This window comes from Helobdella robusta (genome assembly GCF_000326865.2).
Source record: "Helobdella robusta unplaced genomic scaffold HELROscaffold_39, whole genome shotgun sequence".
Lineage (NCBI taxonomy): Eukaryota > Metazoa > Annelida > Clitellata > Rhynchobdellida > Glossiphoniidae > Helobdella > Helobdella robusta.
In genome coordinates, this window is record NW_008704865.1 from 1,623,030 (window position 1) to 1,642,644 (window position 19,615).

At 31.6% G+C, this 19,615-nt stretch overlaps 5 protein-coding genes across 5 annotated transcripts; 2 read left to right on the plus strand and 3 right to left on the minus strand.

Moving 5' to 3' along the window:
* Positions 1-1,613: 1,613 nt before the first annotated feature.
* Positions 1,614-3,394, minus strand: HELRODRAFT_84043 (hypothetical protein; the record flags this gene model as incomplete). Its single annotated transcript, XM_009023990.1, has 8 exons — positions 1,614-1,826; positions 1,919-2,015; positions 2,086-2,189; positions 2,264-2,387; positions 2,463-2,507; positions 2,581-2,680; positions 2,747-2,872; positions 2,935-3,394. The coding sequence occupies 8 exons, from the start codon at positions 3,392-3,394 to the stop codon at positions 1,614-1,616; spliced, it is 1,269 nt and encodes a 422-aa protein (XP_009022238.1).
* Positions 3,395-4,153: 759 nt separating this feature from the next.
* Positions 4,154-6,696, minus strand: HELRODRAFT_176820 (hypothetical protein; the record flags this gene model as incomplete). The annotated part of the gene is made up of 7 exons (XM_009024150.1): positions 4,154-4,229; positions 4,961-5,093; positions 5,167-5,263; positions 5,444-5,543; positions 5,626-5,663; positions 5,943-6,047; positions 6,556-6,696. 7 exons carry the CDS (start codon positions 6,694-6,696, stop codon positions 4,154-4,156), a joined length of 690 nt encoding a protein of 229 aa, XP_009022398.1.
* Positions 6,697-6,772: 76 nt separating this feature from the next.
* Positions 6,773-8,540, minus strand: HELRODRAFT_84160 (hypothetical protein; the record flags this gene model as incomplete). Its single annotated transcript, XM_009024007.1, has 6 exons — positions 6,773-6,969; positions 7,387-7,425; positions 7,551-7,611; positions 7,929-8,083; positions 8,160-8,246; positions 8,411-8,540. Coding segments are annotated over 6 exons (669 nt in total), but the record flags the coding sequence as incomplete, so codon positions are not given.
* Positions 8,541-10,028: 1,488 nt separating this feature from the next.
* On the plus strand, positions 10,029-11,493 carry HELRODRAFT_84071 (hypothetical protein; the record flags this gene model as incomplete). Its single annotated transcript, XM_009023995.1, has 5 exons — positions 10,029-10,227; positions 10,415-10,569; positions 10,663-10,809; positions 10,994-11,155; positions 11,371-11,493. Coding segments are annotated over 5 exons (786 nt in total), but the record flags the coding sequence as incomplete, so codon positions are not given.
* Positions 11,494-14,279: 2,786 nt separating this feature from the next.
* HELRODRAFT_192890 (hypothetical protein) lies at positions 14,280-19,421 on the plus strand (the record flags this gene model as incomplete). Its single annotated transcript, XM_009024151.1, has 13 exons — positions 14,280-15,060; positions 15,327-15,413; positions 15,734-15,817; positions 15,972-16,213; positions 16,894-17,008; positions 17,370-17,434; positions 17,538-17,612; positions 17,897-17,968; positions 18,139-18,214; positions 18,504-18,595; positions 18,733-18,812; positions 19,099-19,221; positions 19,346-19,421. Exons 1-13 carry the CDS (start codon positions 14,499-14,501, stop codon positions 19,419-19,421), a joined length of 1,749 nt encoding a protein of 582 aa, XP_009022399.1. The 5' UTR covers positions 14,280-14,498.
* Positions 19,422-19,615: the final 194 nt, after the last annotated feature.

A 19,615-nucleotide genomic window follows, 5' to 3' on the forward strand; every position in this document is an offset into this window, starting at 1 on the left:
ATCAGGTGTAATCTGTATGTTTGGAGGAAGCGTGATCAGTTGGTTTAGCCAACGTCAGCCCTCAGTTGCGATTTCAACTACTGAAGCAGAAATCGTTGCCGCAAGTGAAGCAGCTCGTGAAGTGATATGGCTCAAACGATTGTTGAACGACATCGTAGATCTAAAGAAAAAACCAGAAATTTTTGTCGACAATGAAGCAGCAATTCGGTTAGCACACAATCCAGAACTTCACAGAAGAACAAAGCACATCCACATTAGACATTTCTTTGTCAGAGAAAAAGTTGCAGAAGAAGAAGTTTCAGTTGAACGAGTTGCGACAGAACTTCAAGTTGCTGATGCTCTGACAAAACCAATGGTAGGACCAAGACTAAAGAATCTGATGTGTGCGATGGGTCTTCAGAACATTTAGGTTAAGGTCATCTAATGTTTTAAATAAAATGAGAAGGTGTTAAGTTTTATGTTTTATATTAAAACATTATGATTTATAGTATACATTTATTTTCTTTGGACCAAATGTTTTTTGCTTTGTATGTAACTTCACTTTTCCTTTTCTGTTGATCCGGTTGATAATAACCAAGTCGAGAACGTTGCAAAGTTTATTTCTTGTCTATTAATGTCTTTCAATATTGTATCAATTAATTAAGCGATCTACGTAATAAGAAATTTAACACCTATCTCTCTCGCATGAATGCGATTTTGGCAACTTACACTTGGCTGCACTTGTATGATGACTATTTTTGATTTATTGCACGTAAAATTTTCGATGTTATTTACCCAAATTCGCTTGAAACGCATTAGTTTTGTATTTTAAAAATTTAGAAGCATTGATCAAATATCAAATACACAGTACAAACACCAAGAGAAAAAGAGTCGATAGATGGGGGGCATCTTATAATCCACGTGTAACACTGAAAAATTAATTAAACTGACAAACACGAAAAAGCCTCCACAAAATTAATTGCGAAGAATAAAAAAATTGAATTATCATAAAACATTTCAAACGATTATAAGGAACATCATATCAAAAGTGTTAAGAATTGCTAAACAAAGCTAAAAAATTGAAATAAAAAATTACCTAGGTTAGATATTATTACAAACTTATTGTTACATTTTAAATTGTTTCACGTAGCATTATACAATTAAAAAAATTGCAAAACAGAAACTGTTCTATCTCCTAATCAGTTGTAGAGGCAAGTTTCTCAGGAGCGCAATAAAAAAGTTTCTGAATGAAGCAACTGGCACCTCCTAGAGTTATGATGAGAAATGTTAATGATGCTCATTTGTTATCACATTTTATTAAAATTTAATGTTAAGATATATTTTTAGTGAATATTTTCATAAATTTTTAATTCTTTCCAGTTTAATAAAAAAAGGATTAATCCACATTTCTTTACTTGTTTTCAGACTGATGGCCTCCCCGACAGAATTCTCGCGAATGAGAAGGTAGTAGATGAATGCAGACGATAAAAATATGATTAGGACCCCAACAGCCGATGAAGATGGCTGGGTGACCAATGGTATGGCTGTTAATATGAAGAGCAAGAAACTGTACATTACGTGCATTAAGAATGGAGCCTGTTTGATAAGATAAGATGAAATTCCACTGATAAATGTTACATTTGGGAGGCAAAACCGTCTACTCCAACCTGGAAATCGTTAATTTTTTTTCTACTAACTTGAAATTTTGGTTTATCCACTTTTTCTTTTAACCTCACTTTGATGTAAGCGATTTCGACTAGGAAGTCGACAACGAAATTAGCAAACATGACGTTCTGTATAATTGCCGAAACGTCCAGAACCCACACGTACATCAACGACAACAGGCACTAAACAGACGACCGAGTTTGTCAAAAAATAAATTTAAAAAAATCAATAAGCAATCAATAAGCAATCAGTGAGCAATTAGAAAATAACGAACCTGAAATATTAAGGCAATTATGGGTGTTCTAAACTCTATGCTTATATAAGAAAGAATTCTTGGAAGGTGGCCATTCCTCGCACCAGCCATTGTTAATCTGGCAAGTATGTTAAGTAAATCTATGCATATAATTTTAATCCGGATTGTATTTTTATTTCAAAAAGTACCTCGATCCAACCATAATTCCTGAACTGAATCCAGAAAAGGATGTTATAGCAATCATAATTGAAATTATCCATCCAAGATCTCCGAAAACTTCAATTGCTGTACTCTTCGTAAGATTAGTATAATACATTTCAATGTTATTTTATTTAAAATATTATAAAAATATATAATTAATTATACTATGGCAACGGCTTCAGATTGCATCACCCCCTCTCTGCCTAACACCAAAAAAAATGTCAAATTCACCATGACGAAGAAAAAACTTACGAACAAAACACTAATGACGATGGCTCTTGGCAAATTTCTTATTAAAAAAATAGAATGAATAGTTTAAATTTTTAACGCCTCAACTAAATCAAATCAGCAAATAAAAATGTACTTCAGAGGATTTTTGAGTTCTTCAATAAGAAAATTCAGAGCCGACCTGTTTAATAGATAATGGTAATTTGTGAAATGTTTATACTTTAACGATTTTAGAAATAAAACATTGTTTAAACCATCCGTAAAAGGAAAAAACGGTTGAGTAGAACCCGAGAATAAGATGGCCAGGGTGGGTTGATGAACCCTCAAATAGATTTTGTAAATTTTCTACCTCACCTGCAAAATTATTTCACTTTCTTAATTTACGGTTGTTTAAACGACAATCTAACAACCAAGACCAACCTTTAGCTAGCTTATAGACGCCAATCGATGATAAAAGAACCAGACTAAAAACCGATATGAAGGTGAGAACGCCCTGGAATTTTGCAGACAGTTGTACACTTATGCAGTTTAAAAATGATATAGCAACTGAAATTAACATTTTTAATAAAAAATAAAAAATCATGAAAATAAACTAAAGATAATCTTACAAGCAAAAACAGACGATATTAACATAACGGCCAAGTTAGGCACATCGCAATTTAAAAACAACGGCTTCAGCAGATATCTACCGAGAATGATGGCTTTCAAGGCATTGCTTCCTGGTCGCGCTAGGAATAGATACTGCCATATGTAAAAGAATGCATAGTAAGGGCCGTAGAGAATGTTCATGTAAGCATATTTCTCACCAGAAACTGGATATTTAATTGCCACCTCAGTCAAACAGTAGGCTGCAATGAAGGTGTACAGACCACCGAAACCCCAATAAATTAAACTGAGACCTGGAGATTTAACGTGTTCCAGCATTTTTTGAGGTGTTATGTAAATACCACTGCCAATAATCAGGCCTAAAATTATCGACACTCCATTTGCTAGGCTCAACTGACGTTTCAAAGTGAAGTGTGTGAAAGAAAAAATGCTGGAAACTTCAGATTTTTTCCAACAACGCATAGCCAAGCGGATAAGTTGTTCAAGTTTTAAAAGTTGTAAGCTGAAAGGATCACGATTTAATGTACAACATCATAACATAAGGAGTGTAATGTTTACGTGCAGTGACATTGTTTTTGTTTATATACATTTTTATGATTGAAATTAATGTAAATACATTTTCGGTCTATTTTTTTTACTTGATTCAAACCATGTTAACACCATTAACAAGATCACCGTTTTTGAACAGTTCATACTAAGATAGGAGGATTCATTTCTGACTAAATGTATCTTGATAATTTAAAAAAAAAATTTACAAAAAGGAACATAAATTCTACTAATATCCAACAAGAATATTGGTTTAAATAACTATAGCATCTGCCCGAATGTACATGCAAGCCTTACATTGTCATTATAATCATCGCTCTATCAAAATTTGTTCTTGGTTAGCATTCATTTTTCCCATGTGCTGTTAGTTCTTTGTCGTTGTCGAGCTTGCTTTTGAATCGTTATTTACTTCGTGATTCGACCGGAGGCCAGTTTCTGGCGTGTTATAAATTATAATATTATATTATACCGTTAAATTCTCAAAATTTTTTATTAAATTCAAATTGTTATTCGTAGAGTGATCTCAATCTCCAAAACTGTTTTAATTTACGAACAAAATGAAACTTTCCATCGCACTTTTCTTCACTCACTAGTATCTAGATTACCATTACCGTCAGTTATTTTATTACTTTTATTAGCTAATGATGACAAGTAAAAGGTTTGATCATGCATTTGTTAGGTGGCCACTGCACCCGACGCGTAACTTCGAGCACTTTTATTTGTATCCCCAACTGCCAGTTGAAGTTGGAGACTTTTCCGAAAGTGTAAAGAATTAGTTATTTGAGGAGACAAAACGCTCTTAAATAAGTTGTTGTCTTCAGAGTATAACATACAAAATTAACAATTTAACATACATGACAACACGATTGAGGATGTTTATTAATCTAATATCGTTCATGTAATTGTGATTTTGATCGAAGTTGTGCAAGGGCAGTGAATCATCTGAATGTATTTATGATATCAAACATTGTCTGAATCTAATAAAATTAAAGCACTGAAAATTGTGTTAAATGCTTCAAATGATTTTATAAAAATAGTGTATAGTTCTGAATTCCAAAACCACCAAGACAAAAATCACAAAAATATTAAATATGGCTGCAGTATTGCTTTTTAAATAAATCTGACGCAAAAAAGTTTTGATTTTAAAACTTGTGTTATGCTAAATTTGCCATTGAAAACAGTTTCAAAATAATCGCAAAAAGAAGAATGATGATAATGTATATGGAATTTTGGAAGAAGTTCAGTCTGTTCATTATCTCCTCATTAGTAATCTGATAAAAAATGAATTCAGTTTTATCATAAACACCAACATTTTTTTTAAATTGTGTATTCTAACCGTTTTATCACAAGCATCTGTAGGGAATGTTTTCCTTTGACTTGTTTTTTCTAGAATTTTACAAGAATAACTGAAAAAACAAATTTTAAATGATAGACCACTTTCACTTTGTTATGTATGAATGAGTTATCTAAAACAATACAAACCGATGATCTGCAAAATCATCTGGATTGGTTGGAATGTTTTTCCAGAATGTCGAGAGATTATCAATGGATGACTTGTCCCGAACCATCACTAAAACCAACTGAAATCTGTCATTCGATGTATTCATTTGCTTGCCTGTTTCAAATGATGTTTACAGAAAATGTACGAGTCTGTTATAATTCACGTTCTCATTATGTATTTGTTTAACCTGCCAGGAGGGTCACAACAATTTCTGCATTCGACATAGGACTCACAATCCCAGAAACTGGTTTAACTCTATATGCATCTGGATTAGTTGATTTTATCTGCAGAAAAGCAACTAAAATTCAGCTTAACCATATTTCTTTTACAGAAAAATTCTCAATAGACAAAAACTCAAGCTATGCATAACAAACAAGGTGATTTTTTCAGCAAACACTATTTATGAGTTCATTTTGTTTTAAATCTTATAAGTAATAATGAAAAAAAAGCAGAATGACGAGTACTTTGAATGCGACAGGAGTTGGAGATTTGTTTTGCAAAGTTATCAAGGCACTTGCATCATCAGAATCACTGGCTCTGTTATATATCAGATAATCTTCTGGACTGCAATATTGTACAGTTCCACTTTCAATAAAGCAGTTTAAATATCAACGCATTTAAATTGAATATAATAAAATAAGCTAACCTAACAACCACTGATTTAACAGTGCTTTTCACATTGCTCTGCAGATTCATTTAAGTTAAATTTAGATGAACAAAATGATACTCAGTAAAATAAAATAGATGGCGCAAGGTTATTTAAACTAAGTCTTTTTAATTTATGCATTCATCTAATAGCATCTACTGATAAAAATCTTGAAATAATAAAACTTGAATGTTAGTAAACTTTCAATTAATGGCGTCACGAGACGCTGGTCTACTGTTTTAAATGCAATGAGATTTTTCAAGTTCTTAATATACTTGAACAAATTGGAAAATCGAATGAAGTGATAAGAAAAAAACCTCTAAATTAGTTTGACTTCCAACTGCAAGAATGTTGTTTTCCGACATGGATGGGTGCATTCTATCTTTCTTAACCGTTTGTGATTCAGCTGCTGGTTTGGTGGTCTGCTAAGAATGTTTGATTAACTATGTTTGACAACTTGGTTGTCGATTTATAAAATATACAATCTAAGTCGTGTAGAATAATTTTATTATCTCAACACTAACTAACTACGATACTTCTTATATTAAAGGAAGAAGTTTAAGGGAAAAGAAGTAGTAGTGATAATAGATTAAATTTAAACATAGATAAAGTTTAAAATGTTCATAACTTAACGATAAAAATATTTAGTCCCCTACAAGCTTTCCAAAAAAAACGTTTCGCCACTTTAACAATCAGATTGAAATTATTAAAAAAGATGAGTGAATCTAAAATGACACTGGATATGAGAAGCTAAGTTTTTTGTTCATTTACGTTTTGTAGACTACTGCATTTAAAACTCTTAAACCCCTAAATTTTTAATCTCAGTACTATTGCAACCACGCAGATTTACCGTGTGACTTTTAATTTGAGATATGAACAAAACATTCATACGGGTAAATCATAGGACGAGCAAGTATAATTGCCACTTACAGCAAAGCTAATAGTTCGCTTAGCAGCAGTAGTGGCAGCAGCAGTAGTAGTAGTAGTAGAGGCAGCGTTACCATCAAGAATATCGCCATTAATGGGTTTGATGTCGTCAAACACTTCGTTCGTCATCGCCACCTTAGGCATTTCTTTCTAAATAAAAAATAATTCACGATATGAAATACAAAGATTTGAATCGAAATTGTTAAACGGTTCAAAAAATTTATTTCAAAATTCGATTAGTTATTAAATCAATTACTTTTAAAGATGTAGAACATAAAAAAACGAAACCAACCGTTCCTCCCAAATGAATGAATAATGATTCTTTATCGATGTACTTGGGCAGTTCATGTTGCTTGACGACTAAAACAAACTTCTGCTGTTCAGCTGTCAGCCATTTCTTAACCAACTGCCAGACAGCTAATCAATCAATCAATCAATCAATCAATCAATCAATCAATCAATCAATCAATCAATCAATAGAAAATTATAACAGTCACAAGAGTGTTGTTATTTTAGTTTAGGGTTTTTTTTTCACTTCTTATATCTTCCATTTCACTTTGAAAATTGAATATTTTCTCAGAAATGATCCAAATCAACAAATTTTTAAATTGTAAAATTCCATAAAATACGTCACTCATACATGAGAAATAGTAACAATTGTTACCAAATCTTTGATAAACTGTAATAATAAACTACTGCACTGAATATGACTAACTAACTAAACTACACTATAACTAATTAACCACACTGAATATGACCACATTGCTATTGTCGGCACATCCGGCCATAGTTTTGCAGGATTTTAAAAATTAAATTTTAAAAATAAATTTTCACCACTGAGAATCCAGGGTAGGTCAACGATGAGGAGATATTCTGTTAATAAAACAATAATAAACCAATTAAGTATGATATAAAAAATTAACTGGTTAATCAATTATTTAGTTAATAGAATGATTGTTTAATTAATAGATTAATTAATTAAATGCTAATTGAATAACCTAGCATGTATGGATAGTTGGCAGCAAAGCAACTGATGAGAAACTTTATAAAATTAATATCCTGTTGAATGTAAAGTGTGTTTTACTGTGCGAAGAAGAATTTATATATATATATATATAACTAACATATAATTCTTATAAAGTAAGCAATTGCTCCATCATTTGATATGGAATTAACGAAAATTTTTAATTAAAAATACCCTACAACAATTGAAAAACCTCATAAAATAATTATGAAAAAAATAACTAATAATAGAGAGAAATATTCATAGAAAGCATTTTTTTTACTGGCTGAATAAGTGGTCTGTTAGATCCTCTGGTCAGTTTGGTGAATAAATAAATAAATTAATAAAACCCACAAAAAAAACACAAACTGACAACGTTTGCCAGCCCAGCGCCACACATATCCAGCAAGACGACAATTCGTTTGCCCATATTTGCTCTAAACTCTTGCTCTATTTGCCATACCAGAAATCTCTTCACCATGTCAGAATAGGCCGAGTCCTTTTTCATTTTTACACTTTGCAGATGCACTGTTGAAGGTTAAATTATTGTATTTGAAATATTTTTAAGGTCATGGAATAAAATGTATCTGAGAAGTTTAGTTACATATTTTGTGGCCTGTTTTGTCTCTGCTGTAGAAGAAAATTACATTCGACTCGTGCAAGGATTGTGGGAATGATGAAGCACTCAACTCTGAAAACAATTAATTTGAATAAAAATTAATTTGTACTCTTTGGTTTATCAATATTTTTTAGTTTATCAATAACGTTTTGCTCCTGATTGAAAACTGAAACTATTATAATCAAACAATTGATCATTTCTCAAACTATAAAAAACAATAGCGTGGAATAAACTACCTTTGACATTGAATGACTTTCGCCATTCTAGCGAAGTATGTAAGAAGGCAACTGCCTTTTCAATATCAAACTTGTTATGTTCTAGGTAGGCATTCAGGAGGTGGTCATCTGTTTTAATCCTCTCTATATCTATCTCTTCATAAACTAACTTTTCTATGTTATCTGGAAAAATATGAAGGCAATATTGGTAATTAACTAAATCTAAATAAATATTAATAATTAACTAATAAATATTGTGAAATTTTATTTTTGAAATGTTAGCAAGATAGCAAAAGTAATAAATATATTCAACCTTGATAATCATTTAGAAATTTTTCTCTTAGTTCTCCCTCTTCTGACTGAAAATAACAATTTAAATTAAATTTTGAAAAATAAATTTCAATTATATAATTTAAAAATAGCTTTTAAATTTTATTTCACATAAGATTTCATTTTTTGTCGACAAATACTCACATAGTAAGTAGTAAATATAAATATTTTCTGCTACTTAGATAGGCTAACTAACTAAACTAAAATCAAGAGAAAACATGTAAGTAATTGAATTTAGTAAAAATAAAAAAATAACCAAAAAACAACCAACCATCGTTTCAGTATTTGAATAATAGTAATGTAATGTATTCTATTAATTTAATTTAATTAATTCTGCTGCTAACTGACTAAAACTAAATTTTAGTTTACTTACTAAAATGAAGTTATTTATTTTTGCTCAAAAATATGGCAATGCAACAAATAAATACAATATTTGAATACTAGAGTACTATAAATTATATGGAATAAAATGAATTATAAATAAATAAAGGAACAAAGAGTTTTTTGATTGTTTTTATTTTTATAAATAATGTATTTGACTAGCTACTAGCACTAACACATATGACTTTTTTTTAATTTTAGTTCTTCCTAGCAGACTTATTTGAAGAATAACTTTAGAGATTCTTAACAACTAAGTTAAGTAAGTAGGATTTGATATAATTAATTTAATTTCAGATATAAATATAAAATAAATTAACAAAAAAGATAATGTTTTATTAAATTTTAATTCAACAAAAAAGTCAAAAATGAGTTCTCCTTATTTTCACTACAGCAAAAAATAAATATTCCCAGCTTTTTTTTTACCGTGGGACCATTTTGCGTGTAAATCGAAAGCAACGATTAAAAGTTGATTTATGCAATAATTTTAATGGATCTGATTGAAAAAAATCATGTTTTGAACTAAGTTACGCTAATTCTAATTCAAATTTATGAATTATTTTATTAATTCGAGTCCTATTTTGTCGGTAAATGAAGTTTTGCAATGGTCTGCTGATTCAGGAAATGATTATTTCAGAAAATCTCATGTTAAACTTGTAAGTATTCATATTCAATTCATTCAGTATTATTAAATTAAATGATTAAATTAAATTAATTAAATTATTTTTTGTAATCTTCAAGTTTTATTAATTATTATTATTAATTTAATAAAAAAATGAAAGATAGTCTAATATTTTGATTTTTGATACTTGCATATTAATCAGGATTCTATATTATATTTTATACTATATTATATCTATTTTAAATTTAATTGTTTAATAATTTTAATATTTACAAGGATGAAGAGAAATTTAAAATCCACAAACACCAGCCAAGGACATTAGTGTGTCATGATTTAAAAGGGGGCTATCTGGATGATGAAAAATGTTTGTTGGGATGGAAGATGGAAGGTTACAGATTCTGGCGATGGTGGCAAGTCGACATTTTTGTTTATTTCAGTCACAATTTTGTCACAATTCCTCCAGCTTGTTGGATAGATGCTAGTCATAAGCATGGGGTACCTATTTTAGGTTAATCTTTCAATAAACAATGAATAAAAATTTATGATTTTTGTATCATTAGTTTAGTAAAAACATTTTATATTGTTCTGTTGTTAATTAACCCTGGATTATTTGTTTATTAATAATTTGATATGATTTACAACACTCAAAAACTGATTTTAAAATATTTAAAATCTAATTCTATTTTTCTAATAAGGAACCTTAATAACAGAGTGGGATGATGGTGTGCAGTTGTGTTCCCAATTCTTAAAGAATGATGACGTGATGGAGAAATTTGTTAAAAAATTAGTTGATATAACTCTGTACTATAACTTTGATGGCTGGCTCTTGAATATAGAAAATAAGCTAGATGTAGAAGCTCTAGTTTAACATTTTATTAACATTAGACTTACACCTATTTTAATATTGTTTTTATTAAATAATTTTTTAAAATGGCAGATTGAGTTTATTGAAAGAATGTTGAATTTTGTTGAAATATTAACTGAAAGACTACACAAAGTTCATGCAAATTCGTTGGTTGTATGGTATGACAGTGTCACTATTGATGGGAATTTACTCTGGCAAAATGAACTTAATGATAATAATGTGTTGGTGGTTGAAATATTTACAATATATGTGTATTTATCATCAAATTAATCTAAAATTATTGTTGTATTTAATCAAAAAAGAGTTAAATACTCCTACGAATTATTCACCCATATATTCTAATTTTATTTTTCAAGTCATATTTCTTATGCACACAATGACTGATTGTTTTTTCTTGATTTGCAGACAGTTTTTCAATAGATGTGATGGTATATTCTTAAACTACACGTGGACAGAGGAGAATTTAAATGAAACAATGAAGAGAGCTTCCCTATTGAACAGACCTGACAATGTCTTCATTGGGATTGACGTATTTGCCAGAGGCTGTGTTGGCAAATTTGACGTCTGCAAGGTTAATTATGACTGCATAATATACGCAAATGTTATACGAGCGAATTAATTGTTATATTATATTTATATAAATTATTATATTTAGATTCAAATTTGCTATACCTTTCTATGTAATACCATTACTGATATTTGGTGCGTTTTCTTGTTGGTTTAGTTTAAAATAGGTTATTAAAATTAGATATCATTATTTATTTGTTTATGTATTTTATAAATTAGTCTATGGAAAAAATTAAGTCCCGGAATCTATCTAGCGCCATATTTGCTCCGTCTTGGACGTTTGAGGCCATCGGGCGAGATGTTGAATTGGGAAAGGATTTTTTTCAAAATGAAACTAAGTAAGACTTGTTATTGTTATAATTATTTATATTATTATTGTTATTTTATTATTATTATTTTATTGTATTTGTCAGATTTTGGGACTTGTTGAATAATTTTACATCATCATCGTATGTGAGGTCAGTAACTCAGCTCCCTCTCGTGACCACATTTTGCTGGGGCTGTGGTGCTAAGGGGTATTTTTGGAAGGGCCAGGTGGATTAAATGGACTAATTTTAATTTAGATTATTGATTTTTTGGTTATTATCATTTGATTAAAGTTTTTCCAGTTTATTTTGATCATTGTTCTCAATCGATCAATTGGTCAACTAATTTGTCAATCAAACAATTATTCACATATTCGTTCATTAGTTAGTTAATTTGTTAATTAATTAATTTATTTATTTATTCATTCATTTATTCATTCATTCATTCATTCGTTCATTCATCAGCAGTCAACTTAGCAATCAGCTAAACCATTATTAAATATAAAAAAATTTCATGATCAGTGTGTAAGCACAGATAGTTGGGCCAACTTGTCTTTGCAAGGATTGCAGCCCCTATTGGAATCGGGTAACCTGACTTCCTGTTATGAAAACGCTTTTTGTGGTGGAAGTTGCCTGGCCGTCAACTGTCTTGGTGTATCTTACATCAAGTAGTCTTTTCTTATTTTAGTTTTTGTTGAATTTTTAACATTTTTGAAATGTTTTTGTGTTATGTTTTGGCATTTAAAAAAATTTTTTTTCCCTAAAATTTCAGGTTATTCAATTGTGATTGTTCTTTAAAAGGCGTAGAGGATTTATACGTAGAATTAATATACAAACCATTGAGTAATGTTGGACAGGCTGAAGTCCAACTTGGATTCATTGAAAGTTTTGCTGTGGATAATCTAGAAATTAATTCACCTCAAAACCTCAACCAGCAATACTTCTATTCAATTCATGCACCTGACACATTGAGCTGTAGTAAACCATCAGCAGAGCACAACGCATCCACTGCACTTCACCATGATGTTTGGGTTACTTGGTATGTTACTTAGCGCCGAATACACGTTTTTATTTATTATTTCATTCAAAAACTTATAGGGTTTTAACTTCTGGTAAAGATAATTTATTTATTTTTTGATTTAATTTTAGTAGATTAAATTGGAAAAGTGTGTCTGCGAAAATTTTAAAAGAAGTTATTCTATCAGTAAAGCCTGTGAGTGAGAAGATGGAGACGAAATTACTGCTTGGCTATCTTAAGGTTTGAAACTTTTTCTTCAGTTTGAGTAATATTTAAAAGTTTTTCCTCGTATCTCAAAAGATCCCATAAAATGGCAATGAATAACATAGTTTATATCATAGTTTGATGCGCTATTGAAAGTAGCTACTAAAATGAAACACTTTTTTTAATCCTAAGGTATCATCTGATGATACAAAAAGTTCTTTACAAGAGATTTACCAAGAAATTGTATCGGTAAGAGTTTCAGAAGATGTAAATGGTACAACTTACACATTCGCCCTATCTAATAATTCATTCGAGTTATTGATGTCTGTCAATGATGACAACTCAACTGGTTACTTACAAGAAATGAAAACGCTAAATAAACAAAAATTGTCATCGATTATCACCGATAATGATGAAATATCGGAAGATAACGTATCGGCGAATGTGTGTTTGACATGGGAGTTGCCCGCTGATTTGAAATGTGATGTTTTTCACGTGTTTGCCTTGATTGGAGATCAGTGGATCTTTGTGGGAAACACTCCTGTTAATTTGTGTCGGTGCACGTTTGCAGTGTTGAAAGAATTATTTGCTAAAAAGTTTTTAACATTTAAAGTTTCAGGAATATTGTTTTAAAATAATTATTAGGAAAAAATTGTCATGAAATTTCAATATTACCAAGCTGTCAGTCAATAAAATAAAATAAGTTCGTTCTTTATTGATTTCTGATTCAGAAAAGTGAGCATGAATTTTATTGTGTAGTTAGGTGGGTATCATTGTATTTATGGAATTCATTTTAGTTTGCAAAGTCGTTCGTATCAGTCAAATGCCGAACGTTGAAATTGCCAGCGGTCTTGAGTACTATATTTGTTGCCTGCCTGCCTGCTCGTTACCTCCGTGCGACTGATCAAATGCAAGCAACAAGTCGAAATGAGAAAAAAATTGTTTCGTTTTATTTTAAAACGCACATCTCACAAACAAAAAACTGCTTAAAGTAAAACACAAAAATTAAACTCGATAAAATCAATTTCAGGGAATGGTACGCTAAATACAAACAAACAAGAACGGCACATACACAATATAAATACGTAACACTTACATCTGCAATAATTGTATTTTATTTTATATATGTTAGGCACGGTTTGTCTATGGATGTATTGATATATATTAGTTGTGAAAGCATCGCGCTGTGTTTGTATTGTATGTGCAACATAAGCAGTGCTCTGTTTTGCATCGTATTGCAATCGTACTGCATTGTATTGCATGCGGTTCACCTCTGGCTGCTTCTGTCTCCAACGACGATGTTGCTCGTTAGATATGGGAATGAATGTGCAAGCTTGTTTGTATGTGTACGTATGTGTGTGTGTGTTTGTGTGTACATATGGGTGTACGTGTTTGTGTGTGTGTGTACGTGTATGTGTGTGTGTGGCTCTGAATGCATTTCTATGGCATGCGCCTCTCGTTCGTAATATCACCATACTGTTTTGCATAACATAGTGCTGTCGTCTTGATGTTCCTATATGTGTAACGTGCAATATATATATATATATATATATTTATTTATAGAGTAGTAATTATATTTTGGTGATTTTCAATAGGTCTGCTTTCATTTCAAAGTGCCTCTAATTAGTGTTAGTGATCCTGTGATGGTCATTTAATTGTCGACAATGAAATAAAAGATTTTTTTATTTCATATTTCTTTTTGATTGGTATTTTAACATAACTTGTAATAGAGCTTATCAAGTTTCGCGGCTTTATAAAAAAAAAGAAAAAAATGTCAGAAATATTTCGAAATGAGTTAGTTAACTAAAGAGTGTTGAGTGATGGGACGTGATCATCAGAAAAAGAAACAACCTCCCAACTCATCTGGCAGGCAGTCTGGAGCAGGAGCGAGTAACAGCAGGTCTGCAAAACCAGACAAAAACAAAACTTCAAGTTCAGATGTGCAAGCAGATGGAAGCTTCCACAGATCCAACTTCTACGCCTTCTCTCAGCCGGTCATACAAACGTTCAACCTGATCAGATTCATAGCATTTTACATCTGGCTCATTCTCTTCACCGTCTGCAGATTTAGCATGTACGCGTGGCCCTCGTCCAGAAGAAGGCAGATCACCCAAGAAGTACAAGTTGCTACTGCTGCTGCTGCCGAGTGTTCTTCAGTTAATTCGCAGAAAGACACCAGGATGCCTCTGCGAATAAATTGCTCTCAATTCATGGAAAGACCTGCCAGTAGGCGTGAGACGTCGAGAGAGTCTCCCAGAGTTTATTCACCCACCTTGTACTCATTTCCTCCTCCCGAACCTGTCATCAGCAGGCAGAAGCATCATCACAGGAAGGCCTTCGAATTCATCTCCAGAGCCCTCAAGTTGGACAACGAAGATCGAGGTGAGTTGGTTGCTGGTAGTTTGCACGCAGTTAGCATAGAGTTTTTTTTATCGGAACTATCACCTACACGTTTGAAAACAATTTAATTACACGTCGTCTGAATACCCGCATAAAACTACATCTCGTTGATCGCAATCAGTCGAGCACAGATAACAAATATGAATCTGTAGTTACCAATTAGCATGTCATGGAATTTTTTTTTACTTTGAAACTAACTTTTATATATTGTAACTTTTGAACGAGATTGTATATAACGATTGAAACAGTTGGCCACAAAGACCTGGCAGTAGAGCTTTATTTGAAGGGCATTGAAGAGTTGAACAAAGGAATCGCAATCAATATTTGCGGTCAAGGTACGTTTGGAATATATTATTAACATAATTATCTATCATTATACGCTCTCTCACATTTATGTACATAGAACGAAATGCATATAAAACTTCAAATTTTTTCAAATATTTATATTATATTTATATATATTCAGTTAATTTGATTAAATTTAATACAAATTTCCTGTGAAATAAATGCTTTAAAAATAAAATTACTTTGAAACGACGATCGTGACTGATGAAATTTGCGTTGAAATGTACAGTGTACTAAGTACTATGTTCGTGTACTACGTATAATGTACTATGTATAATGTACAAAGTGGTACTATATTGGTGTAACGCAGGCGAGCAGTGGGACAAAGCGAGAAGGCTGCAAGAGAAGATGCAAACTAACCTGCTACTGGCCAGAGACCGATTAGATGTTCTAGGTTCTTCTTGCTTGCTCAGTTTTTTATTCTCAAACACGTTTCATAAAATGGTTCATTGAAGTTTGTTATTGAGAATAAGAAATACACATTTTTTTGACTATAAAATACAAAAGATGAATATTAATAAATTAAATGAATGGAAATGAAACTGCAGCCATGTCGCACAGCGCCCGCCACGACCGCAGATACGATCCCATGATCCATCGCTACAACACCCTTCCATCTAGAATGAACCAATCAACGTCTGCATCCTCTTCATCCTCCTCCTCATCCTACCATAGATCGGCCACCACCTCAGGGCCCTACCACCACGGGTCACCGAGGAGGAGCCCTAAACCTGCCCCCCGAAAACACGCTCAAGTTATGCTGAATGGAGGTTCTTATAGCAATAAAGATGTACGTTCATTACGGTTTGGTGTTTGTTAACTAACTCTAAACATTTGTTAAATCGTTTTCAATTTTCGGTTGTTGAAATAAAATTTTATAAAATATTAAAATTTTCTCATTTTATTATTTGACTGTGGTGTACTATATGATCGAATGAAAAAAAAATCGAATGAAAAAAAACCTTATGAAATGGCCACATATTAACGTAGCTTCGTTAGATTATAAATAATTATTCCTATTTAATATAAATATCAGTTATAAAAATTGTAATTGTTATGCTGCTTAATATGCGTTAGTCATAAAATACTTAACGAAAAAAAGCTTCTCATGCTGTGTGAACGTTTATTTGAATCCATGTAGATAATTCTAGACCAGGGGTGGGCAAACTACGACCTTGTTCGGCAAAAAAAAAGTCAAAGGTCGTCAGCCAACAGGCATTATGACTAAAAAAAGAAGCCACAAATTTAAAAAAATTCTCCACCGAGTCGAAAAAATTTGCTATTTAAGTACATATGCGGCCCTTCAAAGGTAAACTAGTTCTCAATGCGGCCCTCACAGCAAAAAGATTGTCCACCCCTGTTCTAGACTCATAGTAATAAGTGCGTTTATGGATTAACAAATTTTAAATTAACATCAATATTACCAGTTTTATAAAAAAAAATTTCCATAAATGTTGATATATTTTACAGCAGACCAACCGGCAACAGAAGCAAGTTCAATGTCGGAATGTTGACAAGAACCTTGCAAACATCATTATGAACGAGATCATCGACCACGGGCCTATTGTCAAGTTTCAAGATATCGGTTTCCATAATTTATGATAATTATAACATTATAATTATGGTTATAATTATAACATTATAATTGTGGTTATAATTATTACTTAGTATTATCAATTATTATCATTTATTTTAAAAATTTACTCTTACTGTCAATCTTGCTTATTTGATTTTTGTCAGAAAATTAAACGAATAAAGAAATAGAATTTTTTATTTTCGAGAAATTTTATAACTTAATTATACTCGTTAATTTAAAGTTTTCTTAATTAATTAACTAACTGGATCTAACTAATTAACTAACTGGATCTAACTAATTAACTAAATGAATTTTAATTGATTAATTAACTAATTAAACCTCGATTAATTAAAAATCATAACGTCATTAGCCGGCCAAGAAACCGCAAAACAAGCACTCCAAGAAATTGTCATACTTCCTGCTCTGAGGCCAGAGGTATAATTTATTTAAAATAATATTATATTAATAATAAAAATATTTGATATAATATTTTATTATAATTAAATTAATATAAGTATATATGAAAATTATTTTTCAGTTGTTTGTAGGTTTGAGATCTCCAGCTCGAGGCCTTCTGCTGTTTGGACCGCCAGGGAATGGAAAGACCATGCTGGTTAATACAACAGAAATGAATTTTCAAGATGTTTATCAGAAATAAAATAGATAATTTTTATATAATCTATTAATATTTTTTTAAAATCTACTAAATTAACATCAATTTAATCAATATTTCACCGGAAAATTTGTCATTTAATCAAATTTGATCAAACGGTTGTATCAATTGCTATAAATTAAGGATGTATTAAATGAATTAATGAGGTTTATTATTTAGAGGTTTGATTTAAATAATTAACAAATTAGTAGAATTAATTAGTAATTTATTTCTCAAATTTAAAGGCGAAAGCCGTTGCGTATGAATCGAGTGCGACTTTTTTCTGTATCAGTGCTTCGAGTCTGACCTCAAAATATGTTGGTTGACCGTTAAAAATTACCTCCTAACTGTTAATATTTTATAATTACGGTTTATATTCTATCTAGGATTTTATAGCTAATTAATAAATAATTATTATTTATTTGTATAATTTGTGAAATTGATAGAAATTGATTTAAAAATTAAAAATGTTAAAAATTGAAACAAGGTAGGGGAGGGGGAGAAATTAGTGAGGGCCCTCTTCTCTGTGGCCCGCGAGATGCAACCCGCGGTCATATTCATCGGTCAGTAGGAATGATAGGGATGATGAAGATGATAAAGATGAGGACGATGAGGACGATGATGATGATGATTATGTTGATGATGAAGATGACGATGATGAAGATGTTGACGATGATGACGACAATGAGGATAGGAGTGACGATTTACATTAGGATTGGATGTTTGGTCAAGATTGTGACGATGGCTATCATAATAATAATAATAATAATAATAATAATAATAATAATAATAATAATAATAATAACAATAATAATAATAGTAATAATAATAGTTAATAATTATAATTTGCAGACGAGATAGACTCATTATTGTCGGAAAGGCGGGAAGGCGAGCACGAAGCAAGTAGAAGATTGAAAACTGAATTTCTGCTGGAGTTTGATGGGGTGGCTAATTATTTTCATACCGTTAATAACCAATAATGATTTATTTCAATTCAACCAGACCACCACACAGCACCCTCAATATTATATACGTCACGTGACACGATGTGACGTCACGCCAATGCAAAAAAATACCCCAGGTGCACAGTAGCAGTAAAGATAACGTGCTAGTGATGGGCGCCACTAATCGACCTCAAGAACTCGACGATGCTGTTCTGAGGTTTTTATCCGCCGAATTTATAGTGCTACACACACACCACACACACACACACACACACACACACACACACACACACACACACACACACACACACACACATACCACACACTCACACATACATACACACACTCACATACACACACACACACACACTCACACATACATACTCACACACATACATACTCACACACATACACGTTTGATATCAACTCAATACCAGCACAAACACACCATCAAAACCACCAACAGTACCTCCAATACCAGTATTAAACTAATACACGTGCAGGCGATTTGCAAAGCGTATTTACGTGACGATGCCCAGCAAAGCAACCAGGGTTAACGTTCTTACGAAACTTCTCTCCAAACACAACAATCCACTGACCGCTGACGAAGTTGATGAGTTGGCTAGGTGCGTGGTTTGTCTTTACTGCTACTGCAGCTACTGCTGCTACTACTACTGCTGCTGTTACTACTGCTACTACTTCTACTGGTACTACTAAAAATAATAATATTAATTTTTTTCCTGTCAAAAGTTTCACAGAGGGCTACTCCGGAAGTGATCTAACCTCATTGGCTAAAGACGCCGCTCTTGGACCAATCAGAGGCTAGTGTTCATCTTGATGATGATATGAATGTTAATGATGAGGTTTTGATGTTGATGATGAGAATGAAGATGATGTTAATGTTGATGATGATGATATTGAATTGGCAATTATGATGCTTATATACTTGACACTTAAATACGAAATTATTTTCAACTCCAACAACGAAAAACTAACAATCCTCTTAACTAAAAATGAAAT